Consider the following 19,083-nt stretch of genomic DNA (forward strand, 5'->3'; position numbering starts at 1 on the left):
AATTGTGTGCTCACCTTCCTGAGTTTGAGATTATGTTTTCCATGTTGCTGGGTTGTAACCTACTATTTGCTGCAAATCTGTACCATTTTCTGCCCTAGATGTCTCTGGGTTTTGAAAGGTTGCAGGCATTTTGCCGAGGCCGCATGGTTGCCAAACGATACAAAATGGCACAAAATCACATCATCCTGCTTCAGGCCCGCTGCCGGGGGTACTTGGTACGGCAAGACATGGTCAAGCGTTTGGAAGCCTTGACCACTATCCAGGCCTACACCAGAGGGCTGCTGATACGAAAGAGTTACCGGAAAAAGAAGAGAGATGTAAGTCAGTGAGACTGTTTATGTGATGACCATCAGTAGCCAGAAGGTGTAATTGGTGTGTGTGTGTGGAATGAATGAGGATCAGGGATCATGTGGTCAGGAGTTCACGTTTTTAATGAATTCAGGGGATTGCTTCTTTGATGTTTTAATGGGTGTCAAACAGTGCGGATCAGAGGCCTGAAATTCTTCTTAGCCTTAGTTTGTAAACCCAATTTGTCTTAAAGTTTAAGGTTGCACTGAGTTGTAAAACATTCTTAAATACAGGCTCAATTTGAAAGCTAATACTTTTAAAGTAAACAGCCTCAGAAGTTCATTTGTTTGAAGGGTCCATTGCACTTGCAAGTAGGATGATTATAAAACATGTGTAGCAGATCAGGGTAATATAGTATGTGAGATGACTGCAGGGCTGTGTCTGTGGTGGACTGCAGTGGAGGAGATTTATATATGAGTTTGATGGGATTTTGGAGATGATATGGGGTGGATTAGGGACCTAGTAGGGGTTGTACTTGGGGTGATGTTTATGTTTGTAAACTGTTTGCAGGTTCAAAGGCGTCTTGAGGCAGAGAAGCTTTGCGCTGCAGAGGAGATGCGTCTTGCGAAGGTGGTGGGCCTAACAAAAGCTAGAGAAGAAGCTATGAAACGACAGAAGGTATGAGCCATACCATGTTGTGCCAGAACAGCTTTGTGAAGCACCACTTCTTTACTTCATGTTCCAACCACAAGATCGATCAAATGCTCCTCACCTAATGCAGATACCCACAACTCTGACCAAGACAACCTCCTCCACACTACCTCCAACACCGGATACCGCTGGTGGTTCTTGTTCATTCCTAACACAATTACATTTGTGTGCTTACCTCTCTAACTGCTTTCGTCCCTTCTCTCCCCTGAAGTCATTGCACACGTACCAATCATGTCCAGTACCGCACTCAGATCAATTCTAGAGTCCTTAGTGATGCTATAGAGATCAACAAACTTAGTTGTAGACTACAGGGGCTGGAGGATATTCTTTGTGATTGGGCTTTGAAGATTAACTTCAGCTTTATAATAGCCCTTTCTGTATGTCTGTGTATCCTCTGATTCTTCTGTCCATTGAGTATGAATTTAACCTCTACAGGAACATTTGGGGAGATTGGAACAGCAGGATGAGGAGAATGAGAGACTGAGAAGAGAACGGTATTTATCCCAGCAAGATAAGAATGAATCTCTTAACGACCTTGATTTGGTTGACAACATCTTCGGCTTTTTACCCAGTGTGATCGCAGGCCAAGAAGGATTTGAGGTAACATTTGGCATTTTTGTGATTTCCTAAAATTATATACAGTCTCTCACTCTGATGCTGGGATCTCTGTCCACGAGGCTGTGGCCCATGACTGTGATGTTGGGTTCTCTGTGTGTGTGACACGAGTATTTGTGTCTGCGGTTCAGCAATTTCTATTAGCTGACTCAATGATTTGATTTGGAAGAGTTAGATGATTCTTCACTTGAAATATTTCCCTTTCTCCTCCTTACTTTCTTGCTTGTTCTTGGTATTCTCAGGACTTGGAAGAGAAACGCGAGAAACTTGAGGAGTCTGATTTGGACGATTACCCTCTTTCACAAGAGGAAGAGGATGATCTTGCCCGATACACCTTCCCAAGCTTTGCTGCCACCTACTTCCAAGGATCCGTGACTCACACTCATTCTCGTAAACCACTCCGTCACCCACTACTGTTCCATGATGATGAAGTTGACATTCTAGTGAGTGAATTCCTCCCAGTGGAACAAAAGTGAATGGCTTCAGAATGTTAACAAGTGCCAAGATATCATATTCTTAATGTACTGTGAACGATGATAAAATGTTATTTTATATAGCTCTCAAAGGATACAGATAGAGCACAGAAACACATAACTGTAGGATCTGAGATAATTTGTAAATAGATAGTCTAGTTTTGTTTTAAGTATATTCGATGAAAAACGTATCAAGTCAGGTGGAAGAGAAATTTGACCTGTGATTTAATAGCGCAAACTTATTTATTTGAACACATTCTTCCTCTTTTCAGTTTCTTACAAAACACAGTCATTGCACTTTGCAAGAAATCCTGTGAAGCACTTTGCGATGTCCGCCCAATGTGAAAGGCGCTGTATCAAATGCAAGGCTTATTATTATTACAGTTGCCAGTGACGAATGCTGACCTATGCATAGATTCATCCCACAGTTCTTGTTAACTTGTAAAGCTTGTCTATCACAGGCTTCTTTGGCAGTCTGGAATATTATCCTAAGGTTCATGGGAGATCTTCCGGAGCCCAAACAATACACCCAGAAATCTGAGCCGAGGAATGACTCCTCCATCATGACACAGATATATGACAGTCTCGGCAAGAAGAGCCAAGTCCGCATGTCCTCAAAGACATCTGTATATGAGGTAAAGTTCCTGTTACCTCTTAAATATTGAATTTTATTTGTATCTTACGTGGGCATTTTAGCATTAGCAGATGTTCAGTGACAATGGGGGAAGGAATATAAGAAAAAAACTTAATCTCCGAGAGTAACACTCAAACCTACTTCAATTTATTTACAGAGCCAGAGTCAAAAAGGGAACTTCAAAAAAATGGCGCTCTTGAATCTAAAGCATTCTTCCAAATCAACAGGAAAGGTTAGTGATGTTTCAGCTCTGCTATTAACACATGAAGATCTTTGAAATAGCTGCCGGTCACATGGATATTCTAGTGGTGTTTATCACTCATAAGGACATCTTTCCTATACCTGCTAGAAACATGACTCTTGTAGTAATATCTATCAGTCACACCAAGTGACTCTGCTGTTAAACTTTTCCTTATGTCTGTAGCTGAGATTCTGATTGATCTTATTCAATTACAGGGCATGTGTATGCAAGGCCTGGAAAAACTTCCATTCTAGATTTTAAGTTAGATTTATGATATTGTAACTGTGTCTCCACAGTAAACAAACCTCCCCCTTCTGGAAGGCAGCACAAAATACCCCAGATAGGTTTGATTTTCAATGTTCCATTCACTAATATTCCTATGATTCATGTTTCAGGCGGCATCTAATGAAACCATTGGAAAGGAAATACTATTGGGTGAGAGTCCTATCTCAGACAGGCCAATGTCAAACCTACAAAAGCTTCATTTCATTGTTGGGAATGCCATCGCCAGGCCTGACATCAGGTAACTAAACACTGATCAGCTCAAGTGATGAACCTGCTGTTTAATGTTTCCTTTTCAATAGTTTTTACAACTGATTGCAACAGACCTTTAAATCACAGGTCCGTCTCTTTAATGAATGACACAATTGGAGATCTATGCATGGCATTACAGCAGAGCAGTGGCAAGAAGTTCTATTTCCAATCTGCAGAGCTTTATAGAGGAAAATAAAGGCAAATTCAAAGAGTTTACAAAGGGAATCATATAATGGATGCTGTGAACTCCACAATCAAACCCTGATGGCAGCTTACTTGTGTACCCTTTCGCAAACTTTATTACAACAAAGAGAAACACCATTTGGAGGCCCAAGAGGAGAATCTTGAATAGCCTGTCTCTTCACTGCATTGAACCCTTGAGTGTCTGTTTGCTTTCATTGTAGGGATGAGATTTATTGTCAGATCTGTAAGCAGCTGTCTGAGTGCTACAACAAGAATAGTTTCGCCAGAGGCTGGATTCTCATGTCCCTCTGCATTGGCTGTTTTCCGCCTACAGAAAAGTTTATCAAGGTAGGTCTTACCTAGAATTGTAAAGATAACTTTTGTATTCTATACCCTGGAGTGTAGACAGTAGCTGTACACAATTGCACCTCCATACTGTACTGTAGCCTTGGGACTTCCTCCCGACGTGAAAGGCGCTATACAAATGTAATCTTGTTGTCGTTGTTGTTGTTGTTGTGTATGTTGGAGCACTCCCTCACACACATACACACACGCACACATTACAGCAACCCTACCTGTTTCTGCAGTCTCAGAGATCAGTTTGATTAATAATCCTGTAAAGATGAAAATTGGAAGATTATTTACATTATGGATAAAATAACTTGGACTTTTTTTTTTCCCGCTCAGACATGTAGAAATTGATGTTCAGTTTTGGATTTTAAGGCAGTTCTGTTTCATTGCCTTTGATTGTGGTGACCTTGAGCTTGGAGAGAATGGAGATGCTTTTGTTTGGAGAGTCTTCCTGTTGGGCCAACTCACAAGCAGACCTCTGGCTCCTTTCCAACACACAACAACAGCAGCAAACATGTTACTCAGTTTCAAAGGTCTTAGCCTTGGGGTGTCTGTCAGAGCAGGAAAAGTCTGTGTCACTGCCCGCTGAGACAGAGGATCTTTCCGTGTTTGCAATTGGGGGTTAGTGCCAGCACCATGCTGTTTGCAAATGTGTAAACTTGACCACATATCTGGTATTTATGTGGCCTTTCGCCAGGTTGATCAGTGGTATCTTTCCACTTTCTCTCCAGTGTTTCAGATTAAGAGGTACAAAGAACAATGGGATTCATTCACACCAATTTGTTAGGAGTAGATTTGTTGGTGTGAAACTGTATGAGGAGTTGGGTGGAAAAAGAACAGTTGTACCATCAGCAGAAACAGATATCTAGAATTCTCACAGTGACAAGTCACACATTCTGTACTCCCTGAAGAGCAATAATATCCTCCCTATATAATTAAGTGACCAGTGCAGCAGAAATAATTCAAGATGGGGTCTTACCAACACCTTAAGCAGTAGCAATATAACAATATAAACCTCTTTCGATTTGTACTGTATCTTCTGTTAATGCAGCCTTATTGTTGTCTCGAAGCATTGGGCTGATGATTCCATGGATTTTATTCACACTAATCTTTACTGAACAGTGCATTACATGACTGTTCTGATTAATAAGTACATGGCTTTCTAATAAACCGTTTCCTCCTGCTTTATTAATGGACAAAACAAGTCAATGGCAGCATAATAAAGGGGGTAGGGGATAAACAGGTTCTAATATTGATCATATTTCTATACTGATTTAGATTAGGTGACCAAAATATTGTTTTTCATGTGAAAAAGTAAAAGCATCTTTTCTTTTCATTATTATTAGTACCTGCTTAACTTCATTCAAAATGGACCTTCTGGATATGCCCCATACTGCAGGGAAAGGCTGCAACGTACATCTGCGAATGGAGCTCGGACTCAGCCACCAAGCTATCTGGAGCTTGAGGTATGCTCACTGTTTACATTGAACGATGCAATTTAAGGAGAGCTTCATCTGTCCAAAGCCGGAGAAAGTGAAGATGCTACAGAATTCCATGCACCCTCACTGATTCTACTGGCTCATTTGCAAGGGTGTGACTACTGACCCGTTCTTTATTGATTCGTGTTTTTTTAATCATTACATTTTCTATGAAATTGCAGCATCTGCAGTTGTTCTTCATAGGCAGCATTTTTTAAAAAAACACATTACATTTCTTCTACTTTTCTAACAGGCAACCAAATCAAAGAAGCCAATAATGCCACCAGTGAGGCTGATGAATGGATTGAGACACACAGTCCCAATAGACTCTGCCACCACAGCCAATGAGATGTGCAAGTATCTCTCAGAGAAAATTGGATTGAAGGATTCTTTTGGATTTTCAATCTACGTCTCGCTGTATGATAAAGTATGTTACAATAGCGTGCGAGCTGAGGAATCTGGGAGACAGGGCTAAAGTTGGGCGGTGATGCTGGGATGAGGTATTTGGAAGATGGGTCGGGTCAGTCAAAGAGACAACATAACTTGGATAGAGTAAAATGTTCTGTCTTGTGTACGTGTGACTGAGCAATGATGTTTCGCACAGCAATACACTTTGCAAGCCAAAAATTGCCAGGTTCACCTTAATTGAATTATTGTCTCTAGCACTGAATCTAATGAATGCAAGTGAATAAATTTTAATGACTTGTTGTAGGGCTAGATTTGGAACCTTGGACTGGTAAAGTGTCTGCCAGCTCATTGCCACAATTGGTAGGGCCTTTTCCCGATCAATCATTTGCACTATAACATATACTTAAACCATGGTGTATTGTTAAAATCCAGGAGTACCCAATCAACAAAAGAATGTAGCTTAAAATCTAGAGTGCATTAGTCATACAGATGTATAATTCATAACTTCCCGCTGCTCTTTTCGCTCCTGCCCAGACTCATAAGTCAAAAACACCGTGCATTGAAGATGCAACTCAACATGAGATTTCCAGAGTGTAATACTGCTACTACAAATTATCCTTGCATTTAATATTGCACCTTGTTCATGTCATTGAGATGTCGTTCAAGCGTTCTGAGACGCTACCCTGCGTGAGGGGTGCTACGTAAATGCAAGTTGTTGTTGTTGAGACATCTCAATGCGTTTCACAGGTTTATATATTATAAAGTGAATTGACAGTGTATTTTGTAGGCGAAACGCAGCATTGCACACAATGTAAGAGCTGTATTGCTCTTTCACCCAGACAGGATGCTCACCTGATTGCATTTCCATCGCTAGGTCTTCTCTCTTGGTAACGGCAAGGATCACATAATGGATGGCATCTCGCAATGTGAGCAGTACATGAGGGAGCAAGGCGGGCAGGAACGCCATACCCCGTGGAGGCTTTTCTTCCGGAAGGAGATCTTCACACCCTGGCACGACTGCACTGAGGATGCTGTCAGCACAGACCTCATCTATCACCAGCTCATCCGAGGGATTAAATATGGGGAATATCAGTATGAAAAGGTAGGCAAGAGATCCCGTTGTCAGGCACTGTGACATCAACACTTTACGAGTGCCCTGGATCAGTGGGTTCAGGAACCCACCCTGTTCCACGTTAAGCTGTTAACGACAGAACTTGTCTAATTTGACACCAATTCTGTTGTGCTCTTCTCAACATTGTATTGCAGGCGAGATTATCAATATTAAGGTTATTACATGATGAAAGAAAGTATGCTCTATTTTAACTTTTTTTTGCCGAGTTGTTTTAGCCTCACTTAGAGGGTTGTCCGAGATCGGTGTCTGAAGGAATTCATATTGTAAACCTTCATCGATGCAAACTCCACAGGAAGAAGAACTGGGAGATATTGCTGCTAAACACTATTACGTGGAGTTTGGAATGAACATGAGCACTGAGAAAGCACTGAAGGTCATGTCTGCCTGTGTCCCAGATAAACTCATCAAGAGCAAATCAGGAGATAAATGGTGCCAACAGATAACCACAACTCATGCCAAGGTATACGCGAGCAACCTCATCCTCTTGGTCCTTGGGTGGGGTTTAACTCACAGAGTGACATGAGGGTAAATGAAAGCGAGGACGCTATTATATAATGATTGAAACTGAAGTTGCGAGTTTCTTCCTGTTTAAACATTTCAACAATTGGGGGGGAGGGGGGTGTTGCCTAAAAAGCAGTGCTTCCCTATCAACCACTCTCAGTCGCTATTGATTTCTCCCCCTCGTAAACCCACCCACTTCTTAGACTCCCAACATGCCTGGTTATGAGCAGCAGATGCTGTAGGATGTGAGGTTCCTATCACACTGAGCTGCTGAGCAGCCAGATGTTTGGTGACATCTGCATTTCCCCACGTGCTGAGTTTCCACCCTGGGTGGACGTGCTGAGCTGATTTTAATAGATTAAAAAATTAAGAACCGCATTTGATATAGTTAGTGCCTTGTTGTGTATCAAAGTGTGTTACACAGTGGCCCTAATTCTAAGGTGCAGAGTAAGATCCCAGAAATAGAGAGCTGAATGACAGATTCCGTCTGGGTTTGTTATATAAATTTAGATCAGTGAGGAATATTAGCCGGAACATAGAGAAGAACTCTGGTCTTCTTCAAAATAGTGCCGTGAGATCTCTACTGTTCACTTGAAACACCAGCAACTCAGGTTAACATTTCATCCACAGCAACCTAGTGGGTTGTCAACCTGGAAGATTATGAACTCAAGTCCCAGGTGGGGCTTCAACCCACAACCTCTTTCTCAGGGTAAAGAGTAGTGAGACATGTGTGTGTGCACGTGGCACAACACAGCAGTGAATAATAACTTCTAAGATGGATGTCTCTCTCTTTATTACAGGCATTCAGCATCAATAGACCAACAACGCTCGAGCTCAAGGAACAGCTGGTCAATTTTGCTCGCTTGAAGTGGCCGCTTATGTTCTCTAGATTTTTTGAAGCGTCAAAGTTTTCAGGTAATGAATGTGAGCAGACAACCTGTCACATTTTCCACAAGTGTGAGCAGTAGCTTGTGTTTCTCATGTTTTGTGCTAGTTTAAGTAGGCAGTCTTTTACACCATGTGTCAGGCAGGGTCACAGTCACGTACAGCAGACCCATACTACAGACAGACACGCATACGCCTAGGGTGGATGTGTGTGTGTTTCTGTATTTGTTTGTCTATGTCTTCTCTGAGTGTATGTCTGTCTGCCTGTAGTATGTGACTGTGTGTGTGTGTGTGTGTGTGTGTGCATGTGCACACGTCTGTGTATGTGTGTGCATGTGGAGGTGGAAACTATGGAACATTCTCCCTCAATCCCTCCGCCTTGACCCCTCCTCCCCCAACTTCAGGTCGCGACTGAAGACCGTCCTGTTCGACCGTGCTTATGGTCCCTTCATCCCCTGCCTCCTCCACTGTCGAGAGCTCTGAGGTGCTACTCTACGTGAGGGGCACTATGTAAATGCAGGTTGTTGTTGTTGCACTTACCTCAAACCGCTCTGCAAGCACTATGGTATTCAACGGTTAACGTTCACTTCCTTGCTTTCAGGACCCAGCCTGCCAAAGAACCAGATAGTGTTGGCCGTTAACTGGGTAGGTGTTGCTTTTGTTGATGAAAAGGAAAGAATCCTTTTGAAACGATCCTTCCCAGAAATTATCGGCGTAAACACAAACAGGTGAGTGTCAGGTCAGAAATCAATTTTGTAAAGTACTGACTTGGGGTCAGTTTTAGAGCAAACAGGGTACAAGAGGGGCTAGTCTTTGAAGCGCTCTGGACACTACTCCGTGTGAAGAGTGCTATATAAATGCAAGCTGTTGTTGTTTTTATTGTTGAATCGTTCTCAGTGTGTACTGTTTTTTTTAAAAAACTCTTGAATTTGATATTAATCCTTAAAACGTCAGGAGGGCGTCCCAAAGCTCTCCACAGAATTTATTGCAAAATGTAGTAACTGTGTATTTTGCAGGTGTATGTTAATGTGGGCTGTTTAATGCAGGGCTGCGAAGCTGTGTGGACAGAGCATCACTCTGAACACACTGCAAGGGGAGGAGTACACTCTGACATCGGGATACGCAGAAGACGTTGCTGATCTGATAGTGATGTTTCTAAACGGTTTGAAGAAGAGGGCAGAATACGCAGTAGCGATCCACAGCAGCCCGAGAAAAGGTGCACGTTAAAATACCTTCTGGGAATTACCAGTCCAGCTATATACATCACACTGGCCATTCCAAAGATTGCCTGTAAAGTCTAATTGTGCAGTGACTACCTGTTTAGTCTGACTGTATATCTGAGCTGTGACCATCCCAGGTCTATCGTCCTTTACAAGTTCTAAACGCTGCTCCTTTTTTTCTTTCAGATGATCCCATATTCCTAAAAATTGAGAAAGGTGATTTGATTACGTTGTTTAAAGACGAGGAGATATCTGAGCACAGTGCCTGGGTTCAAGGGAGGAATGAACGCACCAACCAATCTGGCAATGTCTCTCTGGACCTTATCTGGATCATTCCTACTCTTATGAAACCCTCACCGGAAGTGCTGGTAAGAGTCTCTACAGTCTATTGACACAAGGACTGATAGAATTATATCAAGCTGTTAGATATACCAAAATAATACAGAGGAGGGCACTGACCAACTACCTTTGTTTAACTAACAGAACTTGATACTTATGTCCCCTGATCAACGGCGAGAAGCAGCACGAAAGGTGGAGGAGCCAGACGTGAAGATCAAGCTATATACACTAGAGGAATTCTCCTATGATCATTTCAGGTTAATATTGATATGTTGACGTGAATTGTCAATGGATGTTCGGACACCAAGTTAATCAAGCTCACAGAGACCATAATTTTATATGGCAGTATTAATGATACGGAAAGATATAATTACCAATCTGGAGGTCAGAATATTAGTGAATAACGATGACTTATTTTTCTATAAATTGTACCTTCTCGTTTTCTAGCTTTCCCAGGTTTGTTCTAACTTTAGACTACTTAGTGCACGATATTTATACACAGGAACTTGGAACTTCCCACGTGTTCAACTTCCCCTTCCACAATCTGCCAGATACCATCTCATTGTGGTCAACTGCCTACACCAACCAGTATCTAATCGCGTTACATCTTTTATGGCATATCATCTTATATGTAATTGATTACTACATTCCTGATCTATTCTTGCTTCACAAATTATCTGGTCACCAACCGATTCATTACTTTACTTCTGCATCTAGATAGACCATCTGGTTACACATCCCCCTTTTTCCATCCCTGCAACAGACATGATCAACGATGTTAAAGTAATTATAATAATAATTGTTGCATTTGATGTAGTGCCTTATCACATTGTCGAGACGTCTCAAAGCACTTCACAGGATATACTGCAAATTGGATTGACTGTGCGCAAATAGTAATTATAGGACTCACACAGACATCACTTAACTTTAAGGTTGCTGACATTCCCATTTCACAATAGCTAAGGTTACAGAGGTTATTAGCAAGATAGGAATGTTCAGCAATTTTTGTTGTATCCAGAATTCATAGCAGTACAACAGCACACCCATAGTGCATCATAAGCAACTTGTGTCAAGAACTGATTTCTATTGAGACAACTAACCCCTAATGCTTCACCCAAATATACCTCTGATAAAGAATTGCATTAATTTCCCTGTACGGTGACTGCTGACTGTTTGCATTGATGTCCTATTGCACACGTGTTTCAGATCTCTGATAACGTTTGAGTTAGAAACCGTCCTTTCATTTCTGTATGCCCTGATTCAAAAACAACTCAGAGTTCATGTCCCTGAAGTGGGACTGGGTAAAGCAGTTAGTTAAATCACTATCTTATCCTTGGAACTTTGGATTCAATTCCAGTCTAGACTGAGGGTTTCTAGTGGTTAACATTTAAGGCTGAGTTATATGGTTCATTTAGATTGTATCTAGGGAATAAGACATTTCCCAGCAATTGAATTATTAAGATAGCTGGAGCAGTGTTAATGTGATATTTTTTCCCTTCTCTCCTCGAATTAGACCTCCAGCAAAAGAGTCTGTGAGCAGAGTGGTGCTTCCAAAGGCTCGAGCAAAGGACCGAATTTGGGCTTGTTCTCGTGAACCTCTCAAACTCCCTTTACTGAAGAGAATCTGCGCAGATCCAGACATGGTGCGGGAGGCCTGCCAAGCTTTCATTGATATCCTTTCAGTCACACAATCACCAGGACACTCCATCTGCTCTGCAGATCAGCTACACCATGAAAGAGTGAAGCATCTTAAGGTCACGGCTGCCAAACAAGGATAGAATAAGGTTTAATTGAGGGGTTGCTCCTAACGGCTGTTATTGAGGTTTGAGGAGCAACAGACACATTCGTTACTCTGCCAAATTCAGGGAGGAGAAGAAGGAGGGAGGAACTAATCTGCCTACGCTTTGGCGAGGGGATCATCAGTTTCATCCACATTGGGGGATGGGGAGGGAAGAGACATACTACTGTGTTCATTAGGGCTAGACTATAGCTAGGCTGTTGTCCTTATAAAGGAGTCGAAGAAAGCAGTATCCAGCTGGAAGGGGGAATTAGTTGCAATTAAATATTTTCAGTCAGACTGTCATACACCAGCATCATCAGTCTAGTTTAGTCTGATAATCTCTTTCACCAGTGACCGGTGCCTTAATAATAATAATAATAATTCTCGCACTTGGTATAGCGCCTTATCAAGTCATTGAGACGTCTCAAAGAGCTTCACAGAATAGATTGTAAAGTGAATTGACTGTATATTTGGCTCCTTCACCCAGACCAAGCAACATGGGAATTTTCTTAATTGTTACTTGTTCCCACTTATGTGCGCTTTTCTTAACCAGCGTCTCACCCATAATGAAGTATATGGGGGATTATCCAGCCAAGCAAGCCAAGGCAGCCAGTGAGTTGACCGATCAGATTTTCTTTGCAGCAATGCAGGAGGAATCAATCCAGGATGAGATCTACTGCCAGATCCTGAAGCAGATGACAGATAACAACAACAGGTACTGGCGCACAAATTGCCAGTGGGAGTTGGCACAAGTGGCCTCAATAAGGATCCTTATTAAGCCTATGTATTCCAACTAGTGATTTGTTGGATCGCTTTTCCAGCGGTAATAATCCCTTCAAAAATAAACAAATAAATAAATTGAAAAAATTGAAAATAATAATTTTAATACTTGTTTGTGGAACACTGCTGTCTGCAATTGGCTGCCACGTTTCACCCACAAAACATACAGTCAATTCACTTTACAGGGTATTTTGTGAGGTGCTTTGAGATGCCTTGAAGACCTGATGAGGCGCTATATCAAATGCAAGGATTATTATTATTACAACCACACCTATGTGGATGAGAGAACGTCTGAAATTGACAGTAGCAGGTAACTGGATGCTAATAATGGCTTTCATTCTGTCCCGCTCCTAGGTACAGTATTGAAATGGGTTGGCAACTGCTGTGGCTTTGTACCGGCCTCTTCTTTCCCAGCCCAGTGCTGCAACCTCACGTCCAGAAGTTCCTGGAAACACGTCGGAAGGACCAGCTAGCTGCTGAATGTATTCAGCGATTGCACAAAATTAAGAGGTAAATGAAGTGAATGGGCGTTGGTGTGTATCGTGTATCATTGCGGTGCTGAAAGGGTTACAAAGCAAAAGAGATAGGGTTAAAGGGCAAACTTCTGCACCAGTGCTGGATGCTCCTGCTTGTAAAGCAACTGGAGCTCTGACTCAAGGTTCAGGAGGGCGTCTCTTCAATTGAACTCTCGATCAGTCCGTTTTTGCTAGGCAATTAGCAGAGGTTGTGTGCAGTACTGTAGTCGCTTGTACTCAGTGGGGTTGGATGTTCCACATGGATATGTTAGCCTTTCGTATTTAGCAAAAGTCTCCTGAGAACGCGGAATTGTTTCTTTTCACACTACAGCGTCAAAGTCCACCCTGAGGGATAGTCATTTTCCACCCGGCAATATTGCATTTTACTTCAGTATGAGCCAGTGAGTTGAGTTAAGCAGGATGTATGCTGTGAGCTCAAGTATTTCTGAACTATTGAACTCTGGACCTGGCAATGTTGTACAGCGGGGCTGAGAGCTTCACATGCGCAGAGTTATCGGAGTTGTTAATTAAGCAATTTAACTGTAAAGAAATAGGATCCCACTGAATCAATCTTCCTGTCAGGTAGGAAATAGAATTCCCTTCATTGAGGGGGATTGTCGGTAAATTTACCCATCTTCACAGTCTGAACTTGTAACGGGATCCCATTTGAAGCTGAAGTGGCCGAGGACATTTCGTTCACTGACCAGAGGAGAATCACCCACACAGATTGGTGAATTTTTGTCGATTGCAGCTTCGGTCCCCAAGTCTCATTCGGGCAATATTAACACCAGTTCAGATTTCCTGACGTATGTCGAACACAATGGTGGATTTGCACTCCCTGTGAGAAAAGATGACTGTAACAGGGAATAACACCTGTAATTTAGAATATGCCCTTCCCCGCAACACCAACTAGTGTGAATAGTGTATTTGAGTTCAGAGATAAGAGGATTAATAATTAAAGTCAGAGTCTCTACTGGATTATAAGTAGATATATCTACATGTGTCATTACACGTACACCTACAGACTCAGTGTTAACTGATCATTTAATCCAAGTACGAAAGAATATAACATGAATTGTCGTATGGCGGATGAAAAAAAAATTCCTGTAATTTAGAAGAAATGGAGTGTAATCTGTCTGAGGCAATACGTTAATTGCTTCTCCCTCTTTTCACTGCTTTCTGTGTTCTCTGATAGGAGTGGTGCTCGTAAGGAGCTGCCCCACATGGTGGAGGTGGAGGCCATCCAGCACTGGAGCACCAAGATCCTACACAAGATCTACTTCCCGAATGACACCAGCGAGGTGAGGGAGGGATTTGTCCGCAGTACTTCCCTTCAGTTTAACTTGAGTTTGACGTAACCGCCTGCGTTCAAATTCACTTTCCTTTCCGGCAGATTTTCGAGGTTTTCACCAGCACCAAAGCGAAAGAACTCTGTGCAAATATCACCAAGAAGTTGAACCTCAACGCTTCTGATGGCCTCAGTCTGTTTGTGAAAGTGGCTGACAAGGTAACATAACAACACACTGCATTCTTTCCTTTACTTACTGTTGACGTCCACAGACTAAAGTTTCAAAATTATCAGCACTCCTGAAATTATGCATCACAAAATATACAGTCAGTTCACTTGACAGTATATTCTGTGAAGCACTTTGAGATGTCTCAAAGACGTGATAAGGCGCTATATCAAATTCAAGGATTATTATTATTTATTATTATATCAACATGTGTTCCCCTTTACGGTTTCCATGAATGATGTTTAATCTCCACTGCATTGCTGATGTATGCAACCTGCATTATGTGGTTACGGTATGAAACGTGTATTGTGTGGCTGTTTTTGGGGGTATAATAATTATATGGTACCTGAGTGAAAATGAGTTAGGAAAGTGACACTTGTGCAGTGTTCCAACAGATAAGCCTGTTGTCTCATGTATAGGATAATGTGTATTACTTCTCTGACTCTGTTGTTTCTGCCTCCAGGTGATGAGTATTCCTGAAGGGGATTTCTTCTTTGATTATGTGAGGAAAGTGACAGATTGGGCAAAGAGAGACAAGCCAGTAAAGGACGGTATGTAGCTCTGACCCAACAGGAATAGAAGAGCCTAAAAATGAAGCCTATTTTGACAGCTCGGAATGCTACAATATGTTTTGCTGTGATTCCACAGGTGCATCTGTCTCAATGCCATACCAGGTGTTGTTCTTGAGGAAGCTGTGGCTGAATATAGTTCCTGGTCGGGATCTCAAAGCAGATTTGATCTTCCATTTCCCACAGGTAAGGGACTCACGAGCTCCGAGGAAAATCATTTGTGGTTGTGTGGTTTGGATTGATAACTAACACTTGTCTCACTGGATGACGAAATAGAACAAGTACTTTTGGCTAATTGAAGGGCACATCCAAATTCACTGCCATAGTTTGAACCCTCCACACTACCAAAGAGTGACTCTCCTCACCCCCCGCCCGCCCTACCATTCTAAGCGAAAAATAATTCCATTCAAAGTTTGAACTGCTGGATACTGAAGTTATTTCACCAGTTCATCAGTGATGTGAAGGAATCCATTGTGCTGTTTCAAAGCCTTGTAGTGTTTTGGTTTACATATTTTTCGACACTTCTTTAAACCGCGAGCATTTGCGTTCAGTGATGCATTCATTTCCTTTACCCTAGGAACTACCGAAATACTTGCGAGGTTACCACCAGTGCACTAAGGAAGATGCAGTTCAGATGGGTGCATTCCTTTATAAAGCAAAGTTTGACAACGACAGGTTCCAGTTTGTTAATATTCCTAAAATGCTGAAGGAGTTGGTTCCTGAAGACATGGTTCGGGCGATGTCAGCAGAGGAATGGAAGAAGGTAAATTTCAACCATCTCGCTTGTTTCTGCTGGACAGATAGGGACCCTCCCCAGACAACCACTGATTGACACGTTGCAGGGCCGATGATACTTATTAACGTAATCCTGACAGAATTTCTCATTATCTAAATGGTTGTATCAGTACAAAAAAGTCTGATAGTATAGAATCACTGACATTTCAGTACAGAAGGAGGCCACTTTGGAAAGGAAGCATTATTCAGGGATTGTTATAATGAGAGCTATGGTTTTATTCAGGGAGTGTTACAATGGGTCTGAGGCATATTCATATTTATAGTTTTGTTTTGCGTGCTTTGAATCCTGGAGAATAATTTAGAATGAGATGTTGTGGGGCAATTTCTTCAACGTTCTAACTTCATCCTCATAGAGTGAGAGACAAAACGAGAAACTCGTCCTGGTGACTCAGACCTGAATCCTGTGCGAATCCTGCAAGAATCCTGCTCTCTCAGGGTTTCAGGAGATAACCGAAGGGCTTCTGTATATGTATCTTCAATAATTCCTCATTCGATTTCCTCCCCAGGCAATTGTCGCGGCATACAACAAACACGCTAGTAAATCAACAGAAGATGTGAAGGTGTCTTTTCTCAAATTCGTGTTCCGTTTGCCCACTTTCGGATCAGCTTTCTTCGAAGTGAAGGTACTGTGTTACACGTCCTGGCAGTGGAAAACTACTTTCTGCAGCCACGAAATAATGTGCAGCTGATCAGAAAAATATTTAATTGAACTGAATTTCCATTGCAGTTTAAGTTTATCAAACTTTTCATTCTACGCTGACAGTGGGTTTTTCCATTGCAAATGCAGGACAAAAGTTTGCTTAGAAATCATGAACACTATGAGTTCGATCCGAGTTTGTGATATTTATTTAAAGGTGCAATTCGTCTGTCAATATGTGATCTTTAAGCGCGTGATGCAGTGATTTTCTGTTCCAAAAGCTGCCCAAATCCTGTTCTAATCTTATTCCTTCCTCTATGCAGTCAGTGTCGGATCTTCAGCTCCTCTTCACACAGTCAGTTTCTCTTCTTTTCCTCTTCACTTTCTCTGCCACTTTCCTTTCTGCCTGCTGAGTTGGACTCTCTCAGATGTTAGTGTGTGTATGTGTGTGTGTGAGTATGCGCGTATGTGTGTCCTGTGTGCATTCATGAACTAGAATTATGAGAATCCCACGGAGTGGAAGGTTCATGCAAATTTTAACAGTATTATACTCTCATACCTCCTGAGATATTAATACATCACTACTCTATCATTTCTAGCAAACCTCTGAACCTGGTTTTCCAGAAATTGTGCGGATAGCCATCAACAAGCAAGGAGTGATACTGATGAACCCCAGAACAAAGGTAACAAGCAAATTGGGCTCTGTGAGAACAGGGAACACGAAGGAGCATAGATCTGCACAAGTTGTACAATCGCTTAATACTGGCAGATTTATAGGCATTTAAATCTGTGAGTGGATTGATTCTGAACATTTTAGTTCACTCACTGACCAAGTCTATTAACAAAGTTAGCAGCAGGTGACTAACAATGGCTCTTGAAGGCATATTTTTATGATCCAGCTTTGTTTGCATTTGGGGCCTTGACTGAACGTTTTGGGGGTGAATAAAACCAACATAAGTGTATCACACTCGGTTCATAGATTACTGCAGTGGGTGTAAATTTCAGTCACATGTGCCCGCTGGCAGATTGGCTGTGATGCTATTGCCTCTTTGGTGACTTTAGATCTTGGTCGGTGCCAGGCGCCTGCTGGGGTTGGAAGTAAAGTGAGCCTTTCTTTGTGTGTCATGGGTTATAGCCATGCAATTTACTGGAAAACGATTTGCTACACTTCAAGGCTCTGTGGAAAAAAAAATGTCCAGCTGTTGGTTGCTGTTTTGCTGGGGAACTGGAGTTCAGAAGCAGATGAAAGAGATGCGAAAGTGCCTGCAAAGCGAGTAATCTGCTTCCCCTGGATATCATTCACCTCCGCACACAGCTCGATTCAGGCCAACTAGAACTAGTGAATCAATGCACGCCCTTCCGTCTTTACCTGCGTTATTCATATCTCAGTGGCCAACTTTTTAATTCTGTTGCAAAGTGTAACATCACTTTGTTCATGTTAAGCTATGCTTAGAATTGTGTTTCCTTGCCCCCACATCATCAAATTGTTCCGTTTAACTGCAAGAGGAAGCGTTCACCCTAAAATACTTCAATTAAATCACTAAATTGAGAAACTCCTGGTTTTCTCTCTGTTTATCTCATCTCTTCACCTAAAATTGGTGGCTATGGTTCCACAGGTGCCACCTCTCCCTCTGGTGCTTCAGTAAGTTGCCGTTTCTCATGTGCAAGTTTAAGCACAAATGCCGGCATTGTGTTTGATCAACTCTGAGCTGATCTGATCCTCACAGCGTCTCCAGACAAACATTCCTTCTGCTAGTTGTTAATGGATAGGAACGGGATCTCAGCTAATTTCTCATTACCCTAGCCCGAGGACAATGAGGTCAGTCTGGTCTCTTTGGTTTGTTAACATGCCAGAGACTGTGAATTAGAGATGTATTACACATATTATAGCAACAATGCCCTCAAAGAAATTACCATGTTGTGATTTATTAGTAGACCACAGCCTTCGATCAGTATGATACCGGTGGTGATTTTGCCTTGATGATCAGTTGAGTGAAGTGCTCTCTGTTTTGCAGTAGTTTCTCTATCATCAACATTTTAGAGTGTGATGTTGTTTCTGTGATCTCTCGGAACTCAACATCAACATCATCCCAGCTTGTTGTTGCACAGGGTTTGGATTTCTGACATTTCTCTGTGCTCTCCCTCCAGGAAACTTTAGTGACTCATCCGTTTAACAAAATCTCCAACTGGTGCAGCGGAAGCACGTACTTCCACATGTCAGCGGGCAATCTGATGCGAGGTGGAAAGCTTCTCTGTGAGACTTCTCTGGTAAGGACAGTCCCTTAGTCATTAGGAAAGATAACGTGCACTGAACTGTTAATCTCGTTCTTACTTGATTCAGCTCCTTAACTGCGCAATTGGCTGCCGCGTTTCGCCCACAAAATATACAGTCCATTCAATTTACAGTATATTCTGTGAGCGCTTTCAGACGTCTCAAAGACGTGATAAGGCGCTATATCAAATGCAAGGATTATTATGAATATTATTAACCGTTTGTCTA

The 19,083-nt window shown here is 42.0% G+C and overlaps 1 protein-coding gene across 3 annotated transcripts in view; it reads left to right on the top strand.

Annotated features, from left to right (window-relative positions):
* Nucleotides 1-19,083, top strand: part of LOC103171937 (unconventional myosin-VIIa) — a 46,212-nt gene that overhangs the window by 16,078 nt on the left and 11,051 nt on the right. For all 3 annotated transcript variants that reach the window (XR_486886.2, XM_007884849.2, XM_007884761.2), the window contains exons 20-47: nt 99-317; nt 859-966; nt 1,435-1,599; nt 1,857-2,057; nt 2,549-2,722; nt 2,879-2,953; nt 3,358-3,485; nt 3,901-4,027; nt 5,377-5,496; nt 5,762-5,935; nt 6,791-7,018; nt 7,341-7,508; nt 8,350-8,464; nt 9,036-9,162; nt 9,481-9,650; nt 9,841-10,022; nt 10,138-10,250; nt 11,507-11,664; nt 12,335-12,488; nt 12,908-13,063; nt 14,264-14,369; nt 14,462-14,575; nt 15,046-15,133; nt 15,231-15,337; nt 15,729-15,914; nt 16,453-16,569; nt 17,183-17,266; nt 18,732-18,851. Coding sequence is in view for 2 of the 3 variants with exons in the window: in XM_007884849.2 (XP_007883040.2) it covers nt 99-317; nt 859-966; nt 1,435-1,599; nt 1,857-2,057; nt 2,549-2,722; nt 2,879-2,953; nt 3,358-3,485; nt 3,901-4,027; nt 5,377-5,496; nt 5,762-5,935; nt 6,791-7,018; nt 7,341-7,508; nt 8,350-8,464; nt 9,036-9,162; nt 9,481-9,650; nt 9,841-10,022; nt 10,138-10,250; nt 11,507-11,664; nt 12,335-12,488; nt 12,908-13,063; nt 14,264-14,369; nt 14,462-14,575; nt 15,046-15,133; nt 15,231-15,337; nt 15,729-15,914; nt 16,453-16,569; nt 17,183-17,266; nt 18,732-18,851 (3,984 nt within the window). In the remaining variant the exon portion in view is untranslated. The remainder of the gene's footprint in view (nt 1-98; nt 318-858; nt 967-1,434; nt 1,600-1,856; nt 2,058-2,548; nt 2,723-2,878; nt 2,954-3,357; nt 3,486-3,900; nt 4,028-5,376; nt 5,497-5,761; nt 5,936-6,790; nt 7,019-7,340; nt 7,509-8,349; nt 8,465-9,035; nt 9,163-9,480; nt 9,651-9,840; nt 10,023-10,137; nt 10,251-11,506; nt 11,665-12,334; nt 12,489-12,907; nt 13,064-14,263; nt 14,370-14,461; nt 14,576-15,045; nt 15,134-15,230; nt 15,338-15,728; nt 15,915-16,452; nt 16,570-17,182; nt 17,267-18,731; nt 18,852-19,083) is intronic.

This window comes from Callorhinchus milii, unplaced genomic scaffold, assembly GCF_018977255.1.
Source record: "Callorhinchus milii isolate IMCB2004 unplaced genomic scaffold, IMCB_Cmil_1.0 Scaffold11, whole genome shotgun sequence".
NCBI lineage: Eukaryota > Metazoa > Chordata > Chondrichthyes > Chimaeriformes > Callorhinchidae > Callorhinchus > Callorhinchus milii.